Source organism: Ischnura elegans, chromosome 11 (genome assembly GCF_921293095.1).
Source record: "Ischnura elegans chromosome 11, ioIscEleg1.1, whole genome shotgun sequence".
In the NCBI taxonomy this organism is placed as follows: domain Eukaryota; kingdom Metazoa; phylum Arthropoda; class Insecta; order Odonata; family Coenagrionidae; genus Ischnura; species Ischnura elegans.
Window position 1 is genome coordinate 10,423,471 of NC_060256.1, and position 16,722 is coordinate 10,440,192.

Sequence of the window (16,722 nt, forward strand, 5' to 3'; positions counted from 1 at the left end):
AAAAGTAGGGGAATCACATAATGCTTGCATTGCTACCTTCTGCCTATCATTTAGATAATATCTTGATGAGTACTGCAATTGATTTGTAAGAGACAGTGATCTTGTCAAATATGAAAAAAATGATTAGGTGCTGAAATGCAGCTGAAGAATGAAACGCACACCTGCTGTAGCACTAATTGACAAACTCATTCAAGTCTCTTCCAATGCTGTATGATGATATGTTGATACATATTGGTTTCATAGACACTACTGCCCGAGTCTTCAGATCTTCAACTCAAAGACTAGGGCAGCAATACCACTGTCAACAAAACAATACTCAACTTGGGAAAAAATGAAGTAGCGAGCCTAATTGTACCTTATGCACTTTATCTGATTGTAGTTCTTTAAAATGTACCACAATTTAAGTATATTTAGGGTGCTGTACAGGATTGCAAGGATAAATCGCAAACTAAAATGGCTTAAAAAGTGATGGTATGTGCCTTGAATGCACACTTCATTGAATCCATTGTTCGCAACCATGCATTGCAATGCAATTATTAAACATCAATTCTTAAAAAGCACAAAGGATAATTGGATACAATTATTATGTATCCAACGTTTATTGAATTTATGATAAAGTATCTAAGGTCACCAATTCCATCAGTCATATGCTGAACATACCAAAACCTCTACCGGATTCTTTGCACATGATTGACATCAACATGCAAAATTTTAACTGATAAAAACCGTTCCTAAAAATTGTATGCTGACACTTGGAAATAAATGCAACAAATATCATAAAACCTGTACCATGAAAATGAACTAAGGAAAATTGTTCTTGAACATAACATGGACAGAACAGCCGTCAAGAGCTCATGATTGGAGAGAAGGCTTTTAATTTTGAGTAACTTACAACCGACGATATAAATAAGCATGAGCAAATTATTAGCAAATCTTGAAGGGATCACTGAGAACAATTTAAGGAGATAAAAAAGACTACGCAGTGGCATACCTCCACAGAGTCACCACAAATACAAGTTCAGTTTGAAAATCCGAGAAAAGAAAGAAAAAATCATCGTAATCAAGGCAAATAAATTTTCCTCTGTGATACTTTAGCAGTTAAAATGGAGAGCATTGTACAAATGAATGCTAAGAATCGACAAATTCATGACTAAACGAAACATTAGAATCTATCCTTTTTCAAAATCAGCAATAATAAGCTAATACCCATGGGTGGAAGACAAAGTCACATAAGTATAGTAATATTGATCACACTTTAATGGGTATTCTAGTTTAACTATTGGTACAACACTATGAACCACTGCTTTTAATATACTACCAGGAATTATAATGTTAAGGTAGCCAAACTTACACTGTGCTTTCTCTTCAGGAATTCGTCCTTGGGTTTGCTTTCTTCAAAGTGGTTCACAGTCCGGGGAGTATCAGGTTCATCCTTGACGAGGGAGGCATCAACTGGACTCACTTCATCACGATTCAAAAGGATAGGCTTTACTCCCTTGTCGGCCTTCTTCTTTTTCTTCGACTTGCCCTCGTCCTGAGTTTGGGTACATAAAATCAAGGCTGCCATTGAAAATTTTTCATACTTATGCAGATATGAATGCTTTGCAAATTGATATAACATCACACAATCACATGCTCTGCCATAATATTATGGCAATAAGAAGCGTAAATTAGAGGAGAAATAGTGATTGACCTTGAAAACAATTTCCCTAGCCATAAACATTAAATCTCATCCACTGTAAGACATGCCAGCATTCACATTATCCGGGTATCGCCTAAAATTCCATGAACTAATGTGATAGCAATTCATGGATAGCCAATTAGAAATAGCGGAAGCGAATCCAATTACAAATTATAAAATATGAAACTCAAAGCAAGTAAAATGCAGCAGTTGAGACGAAGATAACATGAGGCATCACAGAAATGGCAATCATATGCTACAGATTGAGTCGTATTGACCGAATGGCAAATATGACAACAAGACGGATGAGGGCATTGCACTCAAATGAAACGGCTAACCGGTACTAACCTGAGAAACTCCTTGGTCACTGACAACCTCCGCATCAGGTTCAAATTCCACAGCCCGGTGTTTTTCTGAATGAATAGTGGTGCTAGAAGAGGAAGCGGGCTTAGCAGCTGTATTGGCGGATGATTTAGGAACAGATTCAACTTTGCTTCCAGCAACGGCTGCGGTTTTTTGTACTCCATCACCTTTCACAGAAGCAGTTGAAGGACCTTTCGTTTGCACTTCCGACTTCTCCTTTTCTATCGGTTTTTCTTTGGCCTTCTTCCCAACTTTTTTGGTCTTCTTCTCCTTATTCTTGTCCTTTCCTTTGCCCAACAACAAATGTTCCAGGGGCATATTCCTTTGTTCGGCTATGGCTTCTTCGTAAGTTTTTCCTCGCATGGCAAACCTGTACACTTTATACACCACTAACCCAAAAAGTGACACAACCACCAAAAAAATTCCTCCATGAATCAGCTCCATGGTCCTGAAACGAGAAGTTTATGTGCAATGAGAATATGTACAATTATGTTTTGTCCGCACAAGAAGTTTTCATACAGAAGCCGAAGACTGCATGATGAATGTAACACTGTACACAACTAGAGTTAAATACAAGCGGAGAACTCGAAGAGAATATCGTACCATCTCAGAGAGCGTTACATTCACACAGTAATGAAAAAACTTTTCACTCTACCCATTTTTGAAGTTCGACAATCTGCCGGCACAAAATCAACTTTAACAACCCATTAATTTAACGATTATAGTTATAAATTCACTCGATTAAAGTAACTCAGACAAATATATCAGTTAAATATATTTGGAGAAAACCCTACATTAATGTCGCGTGAGTTGATGAGAACGGTAGAGTAGTTTGAGGTTATTTACTTTACATTTGTCAGAACTTTAGGAGTGCCTTTTCCTAACCACAGAAATAAATAGAAACGGATAATATCCTAAGCATTACCGTCGTTTAATACAAGTCCTTTGCCAACGTTGAACGACCGATGATGGACCGGCAATTGCCCTGTAAGCAATTCCAGCAGCACGAATATCATCTACGAACAGAGCAAGACCACGCCTATTGGACATGGTAAAGGCTCTCTCATTGGCTGGATTCGGAGCGGCTCTTCTGTCTGACCCCCTCCTCTCTTTGCCACGTATGACAATAAACCGTAACCTCTGTCGTGCTGTGATACCTTCATATTCTGTTTCTTGATGTACTGGTTTTACCCTTATGTTTTCAGTGTATGAATTCATTCAGGTATCATTTATACTTGTTCAGCCAGCTATAGGTTCACTGTGCTGAATTTTAAAATGTTGCTGTCGCATAATATTACCATTACAGGTTTGCACGTCTGATTGAACAGAAGTTCATTTTGTTTCTTTAAATTTTAATGGTAAGCCTTATCTGTCTCTCAGATAATTTCTTCGTCGATGCTTTAAATAGTCCTCCACTTCTTCGAGATGAATTACTGCTCCCCTCATGACAGGATGGCTTGAAGCATGCCGTTTTAATCTTTAGGTCATTATGTGTCATCTTAATATCCTTGGTCATGCCAAGAACTCTGTAAAATAGCAAATCTGCAGTTATTTACGTATTTTTTATAAGTAAGAGTGGTTGAATTTTAAGGAAATCTACCTTTGGGAATTTTCATGTATCGAGGAAGTTTCTGAGGACGAAGTATCTCGCGTTAAATAAAAGCTTTTTTTACGCTCAGAAATTCTTTATCTTCCTGCATGAATTTATATCGAATTGATTATGGAAGGGATGCTGTGGTAGAACGCCAGTGCCGCTAAGGATGCGTGAGACCTCTATAACATCTCCTTAATTCCCTAGCGGGGCTCCCTGTCTTGATAGCTACCACAGTCCGATAACACATTTCTTAATTATTAATACCACTGTATTGGAGAATGATGCTCAATTTAAAGTAATCTCATAGTGAGACATAGTTTGAATCTAGCTCGTTTCATCTTTGGTGTGGAATGCAATATTCCTAATTCAGCAGGATACATAATATGCCATCCACATCAACAAATTGTAGGCAGTATTGCATTCCTACTTCATTCAAGTAGAATTTCAGCCTGCTTATAGACTAAAATTCATAGGGACGGTTTTCGCAACTAATACACACTAAGCTGCCACATATAGTGTCGGGGGCGGATCCAGGATTTCTTTCTGGGGGGAGCACAAGCAAGGCCGTATCCAGGATTTTGTTCTGAGGGGGGGGGGGTTGGCACTTGGATACCTTGTAATACAAAACGAGCGCAATGATAATGGGACCATATTAAAAATCTGCTTATTTTTTAAGGCTCTGGGGGAGGGAACATGCCCCTATATCCGCCTATGTTTAGTGTCTAGCTAGCACTCATTCTACATTTTGTCTCCTATTGAAACTGAAGCATTCGGTACACATTATTGTTTGGCGGATCAATCTGTGGAGCCAAAATTTTGGCAACAGTCACCTTCGAGTTACACCAATGGCTGTCCTCCATTCGTTCTTCCTCATCTCTTGCTATTGTTTAACCAACTCTGTCCTCTTCAGTGCTTGCGTATTCCCGCATGTGTCACTCACTTTTTCCCTTGAAATTCCTATTCTTTACTCTCCCTACTGTACTAGTCCTGTAGGTAACTCTGTATGATGTCCCCGAAGGCAACTTAATGCTGCGAAGCCCAAATAGTGTCACAATAAGGGGTTTGGTAATGGGGGAGGGCATAATTCGTGGCAAATTTTAATAATGGTTATCTTTAAGATGGCTCTCTAATGAAAGTTTTCCTTTCACCAACGTAACAAACTATGTTTAAGTATAATTTATGATGATCTGAAAGCCGCTTGTGTATGTGTATCAGACTTCAAATGTACTACTGCCAATGATGATTGCATACCACCAAGGTGCTGTGGTAAATTAATGAATTTAAAGAGGCTTTTGGATGAGTTAAGTAGAATGCATAGAATTTAATCTAACATGATTCATCCTGGATCCTGGTCCCCTCACCCCCAAAGAACAAAGACCATAATCAGTCTCTGAGCCCAGAGCCACAGATGTAAAAATGGCGTGAGAAACATAATAATCAGCTCATTCCATAAAGTTCAATATAAATAAGAGCAGAGACCATTTGAAGTACATTCATAAATGAATTACCTGGATACACCAGTTTCAGTGAGTGGGTCCATAATTGAAAGATTAAATGCTCTCCTGGTGAATTGACTGCGTGAAATTCTCGAAATCGCCCTTGGGTCAGGAACTGCATTACTGCCGACATTTCGATGTCTGACTCGGCCATGTGTGTTATATGACCCAGTAACAATCCTGTGAACTCTTCACAGTATCCTTACTTATCTGAGTTTGGAATTCTAAATCATTAGTCATTAGCAAGGTGAATCATTCGTGATCACCCAGATAATAATAGAGAACTAACAGGCCTTCAAATAAGCGAAAATGAACTAACTCACCACGGTTAAGTCAACCAAGAATCAATTTCTCTTTTTACCATTAAAATATGGGTTAATTAAGAAATACAAATAAGGAAGCACAATCAGCCCTCATCAAAATATATGTCACGTAGTGTGAGGCCCCTTAAGTTTCATTAAAACCATAATTTTCATAGGTTTGCCGAATGAGCTAGTTATAAAAAGTATACCTGTCATGATGCTAAAATTACCTTAAAAAACTGTCTGAAGGCAAATATGCATTGGCATGGACGGACATATTTTCAAAACCTCTGAAAGATCATTGGATGATAAACTAGCACTGAAAACAAAACATTAGATGGGCAGCATTTTTTCACCAACCCTTTCATTTGAATGGGCGTGAACGTTTGCTCAAACGGAGGTAAAGATCACCCTGATTTGTTCAATGAGTACATATTTCTGCATTAATTTCGACACATCCACCCTGACCCTCCCACTTCCTGAGCTTCTGCCTGTCTGCCATCAAACCCTTTCCTCCGTTGTCACCACTCCCCAACATGTTCTACCCTTTCTAACCCTCTGCCCTCGTTGAAGTCCACTGAATATAACAACACAGGATCTATCTCTTTCTACTACATCTCTTTGTGTCCCTGTTTCCATTCTTTTCAGTTGATTCTTCTCCGCCTCTTAGATACCGGGATTAGCCACAGTGATAACTTTACAGAGTCATTCACAATGCACAAATGTGCAAAATTCCTCAGAGGGAAAATTACCGTATATGTCTGAATATAGTTCTCCTTTTTTTCCAAAAAAGCCGACGGTAAAAGTAAAGGGGGGGGGGAATACATTCAAACGCTTTTTTTTTTAACTTTTCCCGAAATTGAAGCCTCAAAATTGGGGGGGAGGGACTATATATTCAGAGGGGGACTATATTTGGAGAAATACGGTATTCGCCAAAATTTCTGCAGAGAAGATTCTTCTCCATTGGTGTTTCCCCCACACAATCGGAAAATGACAATATTACACTGGTTCTAAAATCAGGCCCAAAGGTATCATTGAAAATCATCGCCCTATTTCAATTGTACCCATGTTATCCTCAATTTTTTCACACATCATACACTGCCGTCTTTCAAATGTTTCCCTCTCCCACAATTCCTCCCCTCAGCACGGTTTCCTCCTTGACAGATCGTCTCTCTCCAACCTCCCTGAATTACATTGCTAACTCTTTCAATTTCAACTCACAACTGGATGCTTGTTGCATAGACTTTTCAAAAAGCCTTTGACACCTCAATCCTCTTCCTACTCATATATAAACTACAGCACAAACACAACATGCTTGCAAATTATCTACCTCTAATCCATAGTTCCCTTAAACAACGAGTAAAAATTGATGGTGCATCATCATCATACTTACCTATCATATCAGGTGTACCACAGGGTAACATCCTTGGGACCCCCCCCCCCCTTTATCTTTGCTCTATTTATGGATGGCTCTACAGATGGCACATAATCTCTTCTGGCTACAATATCATACTCTATGCACATGATTGCAAAACTTTCAAGAAGTTGGATCACCCCTTGGACTCACATTCCCCTGTATCTGCCCTCAATTTGGTTTCCAGTGGCAGCTTTGCTTGCTTCCTGCCAATCAGCCCTTCAAAATCAACATTGGTGACCTTGTCAATGAAAATCAATCCCCACCAACATTTGTACATCTTTCAAAACAAATCAATCCTTCCTGTAACTTCTCAGGGAAACCTAGGAGTAATTTTTGATGAAAATGCAATTGCCAGGAACCTTTTGCAATGATTGAGTTAAAGGCAATGGCCTCAGTTGGTACGCTATATCAGCTCACTGACCTCCGGGACCCAAAAGGTCTCAGATCAAAGTTTTATGGTTGCGTTCTACCATCCAAGAGAACTGCTCACCAATTTGGTCAACCACCTGCCCCAATACCCTGAATTTGCTTTACTTCTCCCTTGCCATCACCACCCAGCCACCCAAATAGCAGAAATAAGTTACTGAGACGTCTCGAATATCGCATGTTATGTCCCGGAGACATTCTGAGAGCTTCAGAGACGTATCTGAGACTTCTCTGAGATATGTCACTATGTCCAAAAAATGGTCTCTGAGATGTCTCATGAGATGCCTCAGATAAGTCTCTGAGATGTCTCAAGAGACTTTGTCCTATGGTATGCTTTAAATTTAGGCAAAAAAATAATTAATTTTAAATTATAGTTATGGCCTACTTTTCTCGATCATTTTTAGCGACAAATTGTGATGGATGACCTTTTGAAAATAAGAAACCCATATTAAATGTCGTGATTTTAATAATCAAAACTGCAGATTTGCTCCAAAAAATATATATGGAAGGCATTGATGGTGTTTAAATACGTTTTTTTTAATTCCTGAACATCTCACAATTACATCTCTGAGACATACGTGATATTCGAGACCATAGTGAGACGTCTCTGAGAGGTTCATTGCTATGTGGGCACTGAGAGGCTACTTCTGTGTAACCAAGTTTCAAGATCATGTGGCACAATCATTCTCTCATGACATCCAAAAAGCTAGGAATGCAGGAGCCCTCACAGGCATCTGGTGTACAATCGCATTACCTATGGGTGATACATGCATATTTCTTGAAATCCATACAATGGATATCATTTTCTAGCTCAACTAGTCCCTCATCAAAAAAAAGAATCTTGAAATACTTAATCTATTCTACTGATATAATTATGCATACTCGTTTACCAACCGATAGAGATACTAAAATTTCATGAAAATTTCCAAACTTGGTATTCTGTTACTTTGGGCTTAAGTATATACGTACTATACACTCCTGCAAATTGCTATTTCTTTCATTTCACACAAAACGAGCCAAATTTGAAATGAATTTTTGAGTGTTTGTTGAATGGCATATGTGATTGACATGGAATGACCCAACTATTGGGAAAAGATCCTGGCCTTCCACCAGGCACTTAGTGACACAGCATGCTTCTAAAAGGAGGTGGGAATCTATGCATGGATTGAGGCCCTAATTTTGGAGATCAGTATACCTTTAACACATCTGTGGGTTTTGCAACACCTCTCTCTCCAAAAAATGGGTTTTCTCTGCAAAATTTGGTTAGGCAATGTTCCCTTCAGCAAAATAAACTCGGAAAGTGCATTTGCAATTTCCAAGGCCGTTCATTACAATGACAATACTAATTACTAACAGAGCTTTTCCCTATTGTACCTACAAGTCTATATTAACTCAAGTCGATGGAAAAAGGAGGCATCATTTAATCCTTAAACTACTGTCACATGAATTAAATTCAGAATCCTCAATATTGTATACTTTTTAACTCAATGTTACCCAAAATGTAAAACATTAGGTATTGTACCATTTTTCCAATTCAAGGCAGCTGTATGTCCCAGAACAAGTAATCAATAGTCAATATCACATGAAAGTCTGCAGTGTTTGGGAAGTGCAGTGAGAACAAGAATATGTATACGTATATGCACAAAAGGCAGCTAAAACTAGAAACTGCCATTAATACAATAAAATTTCGACATGCTTATTAAATATGGCTGGATTACAGTACTGAATGAGAAAATGCTGTTTTACATTACATTAAAATTTAAAAGTATAATACAGATCAATTCAATTGTTAGAGCAAAATATTCACATCGAACCCCTAGGGATGAAAGGCACATTAGTCTTAACCCTTTCGAGACGGCGGAGTTTTCGCCTTAGCATGACTGCTGTACTGAGCCCCAAGAGACTCTTCTTTCTTGTGGTACGGAGCATTTTTGGAGGACATTCGTTAAGAAGGGTCTCGCAGAACCTTTTCCGACCCCTCCCCGCTGGGACTCCGCATTATCTCGGACTCCAAGAGTAGTTGTGCTCCCTCATTTCCGGGTTTACGACCATACCTGCCGCATTGGTTCGCGGTCAACTTATGTATTGCTTATATGTATTTAGCAAATGGATAATTGTTGCTTGCACGAAAATTGCAGACTTTGAATTGAATTCCTCATTTTTTTCTGAGCATTGTCAAATTTCAAACGAAGCTCTAAGGCCAATATTAACGCATTTAATGCAACAACGATTTCCATGTTGATGTTTATACATAACTCAAGATATAAGTTAATATTTATCGTAGAATTCCGTTAAAAAACTGTAAACGCTGCTCAAAAGACAATTGAATTCTTAGTTTATTTTTCTTGAGAAATGAACGAATATTAATTTCGAAACCTGACTGGATAAACAATTGTATAACCGCTGCCCCTTACCGCTAGGAGGGGTTATAATAGACGAGGGGTCCAGGTACCTGCTCCCGGATTCCGAGGGTAAATCCTAAACCCTACAGGGTTGGGTCCCGAGACAAAGACGACGTAAACCCGCGACCGTCCGAAAATGGGGAGAGCTAGAAAACTTATACATACGGCTTTCGTTTTCCTGGCTAGGAAAACCTCACACGTAAATATACCCCCGTCGTCTCCCGGGTCAGGAAACGTCCACACGTATATATATGTGTATAGTAAGGAAAAGGTTAATCTCAACAGCAAAAGGAAGGAAAATATGCAAACTTTGTTTAGGAAATAGGTAACTATTGCTTCACTAAAAATATAATTTTCTTGAGTTTAATTATTCAATTTAATACAATACCACTGCAATAAAAAATCTAACTTCTGAAACCATAACTCTTTCATAAAAAGTAAGTCATTTATGGAAAACAGTGGAAAAGGGCAGATGAAACTGTCAAAAGCCCTTAGAACACTGAGAATGGCACAAACACATTTTGTAACCAACTAAATATCATTTACCATTCTTAGAAAAATTATCACACACATCAATAGTCTGTCACTTTGGTACAAAATGTATCACTGAACTGACTCCATAGCACTCAAAGAAATATTAACGTCTTCATCAGTCTCCATACCCAATTCAGACATGAAATCTTTTCTGTTCTGAGGAAGATTTTCAGTCACAGCTGAAACCATTTGCATACACTGATGTTTTCTCTTTTTCCAAGTAGCAACCATTTTTTTGTGAGATGCGATAATCTCCTCGCAAACAGATGGTGGGATGATTTCTTTACCACTTTTCAATGCATCAAGCTCCTCTCTCATTTCATCAAGCTCCTTGGATATCTGTTGACCCAAGATAAAAGGATGTTTAGGACAATTTAACGCATGCAATAGAGGTAGGGTCATTGCCATATTTTATAGCGAGTTCATTTACACAAAACTTGTGACACCGAGAGCAAGCACCAAGCTAAGTACATAAGTTAGACCCAAATGGAATAACTATTATGCATTTGAAGTGAATGCTGTCAAAAGCCTTCTATGCAAGTTCTTTTAAAATAAGACGAACTCTGAATGCCTGAATTATAATCAGGGATGTGATCTGATACGAAAAAGCAAAATAAAGTACAAAATTCAATAGTTTCGCACTGCATTCACTATAAGGCATGAATCCAAGAAGTGCAAATCTGCAAAGGTAAGAAACCAAAACGGTACCACTTGGGATGGTACAAAGCCACCTCAAATCCAAAAAGGAATTCTAAGGAAAAATCTGTCGATCGGAAAAAGTACGAAAGTTTCGTACTATAATGTGAATATAGTTTTGGATCTTGGATTCTATCTTCCTGAAAATGTATTGGCGGTTTTCTTAATCTGGTAAAGAAATCAAATAATTTATACTACATCTGCATGTTAATTCAGTTTGATGAGGGATAGAGAAGTAAGTAAACGGTTATCTTTGGGTGTGGTCGGGATCCAATTGAGGGATTGGTGGGTGGCAAGGGGAAAAAAGAGTGTGGCAGTGGCAGGCGATGGGACACTGAGATCAACGGGGGTGTAAAAAAGGATTCATGTTCAGGGGAAATAAAGATGTGAGGAGGTTAAAACATGAAAATTTGCAGAAAAAAAAGAGCAAAATAATTTTACAGAAAGGCGAAAAGGGGCTGGGGAGAAAGAAAGTCTATCAATAAACATTCTAGGAAAGGGAGGATTTGTGGAAGGAGAAGGAAAGGTCATCGGCCACTGGAATGAGGGAGCAAGCTGGGGAATTCCACGTGGATAGAAGAAGGGAAGGGGGCAGGAGAGCGTCTGTATTCGGGTCTCCATTGAGAGATTACAGGCACATGCTGGGATTGCCCACTCTTTAAGAAAGAGTCAAGGGGTTGTTTGAGAATGTGTGGGTGTCAGGTGAAGGGATAGTCAGGAGTTTACATGCAATTAGGGCATTTTTTGAATAGCTCCTCTGTCCACATTGTAAGTAGGTACCACCCAAGGCTACAAGAAAACAACTTGGTAGATGTGAACCCTTAAAATAGCTCCATTCTGAGAGCCACCTCAGGCTCTGAACACAATGGCACACAGGTTTTCCCCAACCCTTCCCCCGTACCCTATGACACATGATCAGTCACTTTACCCTAACTGATATTTCCTTACCTCTTGAGACAAAACTATACAAAGGGGAAAATAAAGTGAATGTGATCCGTAACTTTAAAAGCAAAAAGTTTCATTCCAACCTGGTCCGAAATGAATCGGATCCTTTTGTACCTTTTCGGATCAGAAATGAAACGTAAATTTTCATATCAGATCACATCCCTGATTATAATTCAATGCTAGTAATTCTTAAAGAAATTACTGAAAACCACAAAGAATGGCACATTTTTTACAGCTTAACAAGCACCTAATAGCTAAACAACAAGGGTGAAATTAGCTGTGAAAAAATCATTTTGATTAGCCAGGATATGCACCTGGATCTGCCAAATGCCGGTCAGGTATATCACCAGTTACACCACCAAAGCACCTTCCTCCAAGGCATATTTCTGGGAGGGGAGATCTGAGTTTCTTTCCTGGCTATGCTAAGTGATTTTTTCATGGCAAATTGTAAACTTTCACCCATGTTCCTCACAGCAAATCAAATCTCTTGTTGCATGCAATGCTTTGGAAAATATCCATCGCAGGATGGAAACAAAGTAGGGTTTCTCTCCAAAAGTGGCTTAGTAAGCACGATCTCCATCTCCTACCCCAGTGTGTGGACTTGAAATGTTAACATCTACTTTAGTAAATGCAGTCTGAAATAATGGCTTGATGGTAGCATAACTGACCAGTAATCACAATATCAGAGTTCAATTCTTGGCTAAGTCAAATGATTTTTCAGGATGAACCTCATCCTTTGTATATATTTGCACCTGTGCGTGACAATGTGTGCTAACTCACTTCTTCATGCAGTGCTTTACCAAATAGCTAAAACTGATATAAATTAAACCCATCTGTAAGGAAGCAAGAATAATGAAAGGGGCTACACCAGTGTTTCACTTTATCTTCTGTGATCTGCAATGCTTACATAAAGAAACCCATCAATGATATCAAAAATAAGGCTTAAAAAAGTGAACATTGACAGTATTGATATCAGCTGTAAATCAGAAGGAAGGAAATGAAGGTGCTACTTATATGCAGAGAAGTGTTTAAGACCAGAATAGAAACAGGATACCAAAAACATGAGAGCTCTGCCATATAAGGAGGTGGAGGAGGAATGGAAAACTTCATGTCATGCCACATCCCTATTCCAAGTTTTTTCGCCAATTCCTTCCAATTTTTCTTTGTTTTCGTTGAGTATCTTTAAGTGCCCAAGCATCACATAAAAAAGACAACTCAAGAATACATTTAGCCCAGTTTCAGGAAATGAAATTCAATGCAATTTCCAGGTTTTTGAGTCAAAGTCCTTACAATCCACATGACTGCAGGAAAAATGTTCCTTTACCTTTGTGAAGATTGATCGTAGGCTTTCCTGGTGTATAGAATTGTGGAAGGCTACTCGGGATTTCCACCGGGTCAGGTTCTCCAACTCCATCTCGGCCGACGTTTCGATGGGCGAGTTGTCCATCGTCTTCAGGGCATGTCGAGTCTTGAAAATCATCCTCCTTATACATGGAAGACGGCGGTATCAACCGGAGCAGGTGTTGCGTGATTGGTTGAGAGCTTCCTGCCTTTTTCCTCGTTCCTCACGAATGCTCCTCAGCACTGGTTTCCATGAGGCGCTCAGAATGTAGCCAGTGTCACGGTTCATGGTGGTGTTGAGACGAATTTCAATGGCCTCCCTTGCCAGTCTTTCCCAGAATTTTTCTATGCGACAAAGGACCTTGGTCTTCTCCCAACAGATGGTGTGATCGGAGGGAAATGCTGCGTTCGGCCACGGCCGATTTTTCAGGCTGCCAGAGTCTGAAATGTCTTTGGTGTTCTTTTAATCTTGTTTCGATGGTCCTCCCTGTCTCTCCCACATACACCAGGTCGCATGTGCACGGTATCTGATAGATACCCGGAGTCTGAAGTCCACAAGGGTCCTTGGCCGTGGCCTCGAAGTTTAGGCTGCAGTTGATACCGCCGTCTTCCATATATAAGGAGGACGATTTTCTAGACTCGACATGCCCTGAAGACGATGGACAACTCACCCATCGAAACGTCGGCCGAGATGGAGTTGGAGAACCTGACCCGGTGGAAAGCCTGTGTAACCTTCCTCAATTCCTGTACCTTTGACCTTCTCTCATGACCTACTCTCCATGGCACTTCCTCTCTTTATGACCCTAACTCTTCCTTTCATGACTTCCCACCCAAACTTGTCACTCCCTTGCTTGTATAAGGTTGCATTCCATTCCCTTGATGTACTTGCCTGTCATTCCATTATGCTCAAAATGCACTCTGGATATGTACAAGAAAATAGATGCTCTGAGGGGTTTTAGTCAATGTGAAAGCCAAAAATCTAAGAAGATACCTTGATGGAAAAGATGGAGAAGGAAAACTTGAGAGTCATCCCCATTTTTATTTATATCTCGTTGTTACACTTCAACCCCACAACTGCAGGGAGCATGAACTTTAAGGAGCATACCAGTGCCTGTGGGAAAAGCATGAAACTGTTGGGTTATCTCTTATTACCTGCTTCCCCGGTCCTTAGTTTTCTTTCTGGCCAAAACCCTTCCTTTCATGACTAGAAAAATGGGCAACCCTCCCTTTTTATCCTGACTATTACCCTCCTTCAATAGTAATTGGTTGCATTCCAATGGAGTACTATAGCCAGTCCATCTCAATATGCTCCAGAGATTGGATGCAAGGTATCTGATACATATATGGAAGAGTTTTAACCAATGTGGGTATATATATCAACCAACATTCTAGGTAGGTACAAATCGTGTGAAATCGAAGGAAAAGAGGGAAAGACAGTAGTTTAAATGGCTAAAGCATTCAACCAGATATCGGGAGACCCAGGTTCCAACCCCAGTCAAGGCTAATGATTTTTTCTTTGTGGATTCTTCTCACAATTTGTGCATTGCGGTTTACTCCGTTAAGTTTTCACTGTGTCCATAGTCCTGGTATACTTGAATTTGAATGAATCTGAATATTCTAGGTGCTTAGAATCAAATTAAACAGATATATAATTATAAACAAATTGCGTATATGTTTTGTGGATTTTGGCCGTTGAAATAATTTCACCATATTATTTGATATTGCACTAATTCATCCCTTAGTGGGTCCTTTATTTTAGGTGGGGTACTCCCGCTGGTATCTAAAACCAATCTTTAGATTTTTTTGCCTGTTGGTGAGGACATAAGTGAATACTTTCTGCCCACCAGCATCAAATGTAAAATAAATAGCTAGTAACAGAGTACATGACTGACCCAAAAATCAAAACAAGAGTACTTGGAAGTCAGCATGTTGTCCATAAATGGGAGTTAAATCTTGTGAAACATAAAAAGTTTACTTCATTTAAGACCAATGCTATTGCTCAAATGGATCACTCTCCAATAGCCTAAATGCAAAATAACTTAATAATCTAGAGTTTAATTTCCTAATATGTCTCTTATTAATTTTTAAAATCAGTATCAAAAATCTACATAATGATAAGTTAGTGGGTGGGGAATGAATCTATAGTGACCAAAGAGTTAAGTTAAAGGAATTCCAAGGGTAATTTAAATATCCAGGGATCCCTGGACACCATCAGCACTCACTATAAACAATACCTGTATTCACTTTCGAATTAAAATAACAATTTAAGAGCGAGCAAATAAAATAATTTAATGTAGGTTTAGCATACCCTAACTAATTCCTTCTTGGCATCATCAGTGGTAAGAGATGAATTCAATTCACTTAAAATGCGATCCGCTTCCCGCAGATGTTTCTCTGTTTTCGCCAGTTCCTCAGTAACAGCCTGCACTTCACTGTCTACATCCACAACTCCATCACTAACAGAATTGTCCCGTTCATTCTTTTGATTGTATGCATATACTTTTTGTTTTCCGTATGTCTTCTCAATCACGACACCATCCTATGGACAAAAACATTAATACATAGTGCAGAGGATAAAAATAAATCTAACTTATAACGGCAAATATACTTTAAAAATAGCACTGCTTATTCGGTTAGCACCACATATACGTACAACTACAAGATTGTCAAGGGCCTTCTGAATCGCCGTCTTCCCTTGCTCCTTATGCATGTTCATGAAGATGTCATTTAAACTATAAGGCCTATTTTGATCTTTCAAATATTTAAGCACTGCTTTCTTGGAATCCATTTCTTTCATCACGAGTAATTAACCGACAACAGAGAAAAAACAATAGCACTAGAAACAACTGTTCAGAGCGAGAGTGATACAAGTGCATCACTGACACACATATCAGTGAAATCTGGGTCCTTTCACGGCTATAAGTATCTACTTAATACGGAAATTAAAACTTCCAATAGATATTTTCCGGAGTTTGTTACATTTGAAGTGATTCGCAGTACAAACCTATGTTCCCGCGGTTTCCAACAATATCCGCTCTCTTGTTTTATATCAGTTTCTCATGATTAATGATAGGTGTCTCTTAAGTCGGAACCAGCATGGCGGTATTTTTAAAATCATACTAAATAGAAGTTTAAAATTACTAGTTTAAAATTATACTAAGTTGTAATTATTTGCCATTATTTCCATGTTTCTCCTTCATAAGATTTGGATCAAAATTAAATAAGAATATTTGATTAAGGAATCATCATAATCATTATTTTAAAATAATTGACTTTTATGAGGTAGTTTATGGTATTAAAAGCCCATACTATATAGGTACTAAAAGCAAAATACCTACCATAACAAATTTCATTATTGGTACATCCCAAGCGCAACTGTAGAATTTGAAGGCAACATATGATCATTGCAAGGAAGAGTTAGCATAAGAAATAAACGGTTTCGAACTGCACGATGAAATGCAATTGGAATGATAATTTTTTAACACACTCAATGCGGATGACTTTGAATCCAAGGCAGTGGTCAAC

The 16,722-nt window shown here is 38.8% G+C and overlaps 2 protein-coding genes across 9 annotated transcripts in view; both read right to left on the minus strand.

Moving 5' to 3' along the window:
- The window catches only part of LOC124168345 (ribosome-binding protein 1), a 76,829-nt gene extending 73,720 nt beyond the window's left edge, over window positions 1–3,109 (minus strand). For 6 of the 7 annotated variants that reach the window (XM_046546533.1, XM_046546535.1, XM_046546536.1 and 3 more), the window contains exons 1-3: window positions 2,970–3,109; window positions 2,030–2,492; window positions 1,352–1,534 (exon numbers count right to left, since the gene is read on the minus strand). In XM_046546533.1, coding sequence (XP_046402489.1) covers window positions 1,352–1,534; window positions 2,030–2,492; window positions 2,970–3,094 — 771 coding nt within the window. In that variant the 5' untranslated portion in view covers window positions 3,095–3,109. Of the gene's footprint in view, window positions 1–1,351; window positions 1,535–2,029; window positions 2,493–2,647; window positions 2,669–2,969 lie in introns of those variants that run through there. The other variant, XM_046546538.1, reaches the window with a different exon arrangement.
- A 6,913-nt stretch (window positions 3,110–10,022) lies between these two features.
- On the minus strand, window positions 10,023–16,277 carry LOC124167837 (homologous-pairing protein 2 homolog). Of its 2 annotated transcripts, XM_046545878.1 has the most exons (4): window positions 16,202–16,277; window positions 15,851–15,987; window positions 15,506–15,736; window positions 10,023–10,554 (listed from the first exon to the last, which is right to left on the minus strand). In XM_046545878.1, exons 2-4 carry the CDS (start codon window positions 15,983–15,985, stop codon window positions 10,285–10,287), a joined length of 636 nt encoding a protein of 211 aa, XP_046401834.1. In that variant the 5' UTR covers window positions 15,986–15,987; window positions 16,202–16,277; the 3' UTR covers window positions 10,023–10,284. The 2 variants fall into 2 exon arrangements, with proteins under 2 accessions (XP_046401834.1, XP_046401833.1); XM_046545877.1 differs by having other exon boundaries at window positions 15,851–16,236.
- Between the last annotated feature and the right edge of the window lie 445 nt (window positions 16,278–16,722).

Bases quoted from the DNA above. Each gene is read 5' to 3' on its own strand.
- LOC124167837 (XM_046545877.1), bottom strand. From the start codon at position 15,994: ATGAAAGAAATGGATTCCAAGAAAGCAGTGCTTAAATATTTGAAAGAT. The intron at 15,737-15,850 runs GTACGTATATGT...TTTTGTCCATAG, and splicing joins CCCTTGACAATCTTGTAGTT to GATGGTGTCGTGATTGAGAA. The intron at 10,555-15,505 runs GTATGCTAAACC...TTGGGTCAACAG, and splicing joins CCAAGAAGGAATTAGTTAGG to ATATCCAAGGAGCTTGATGA.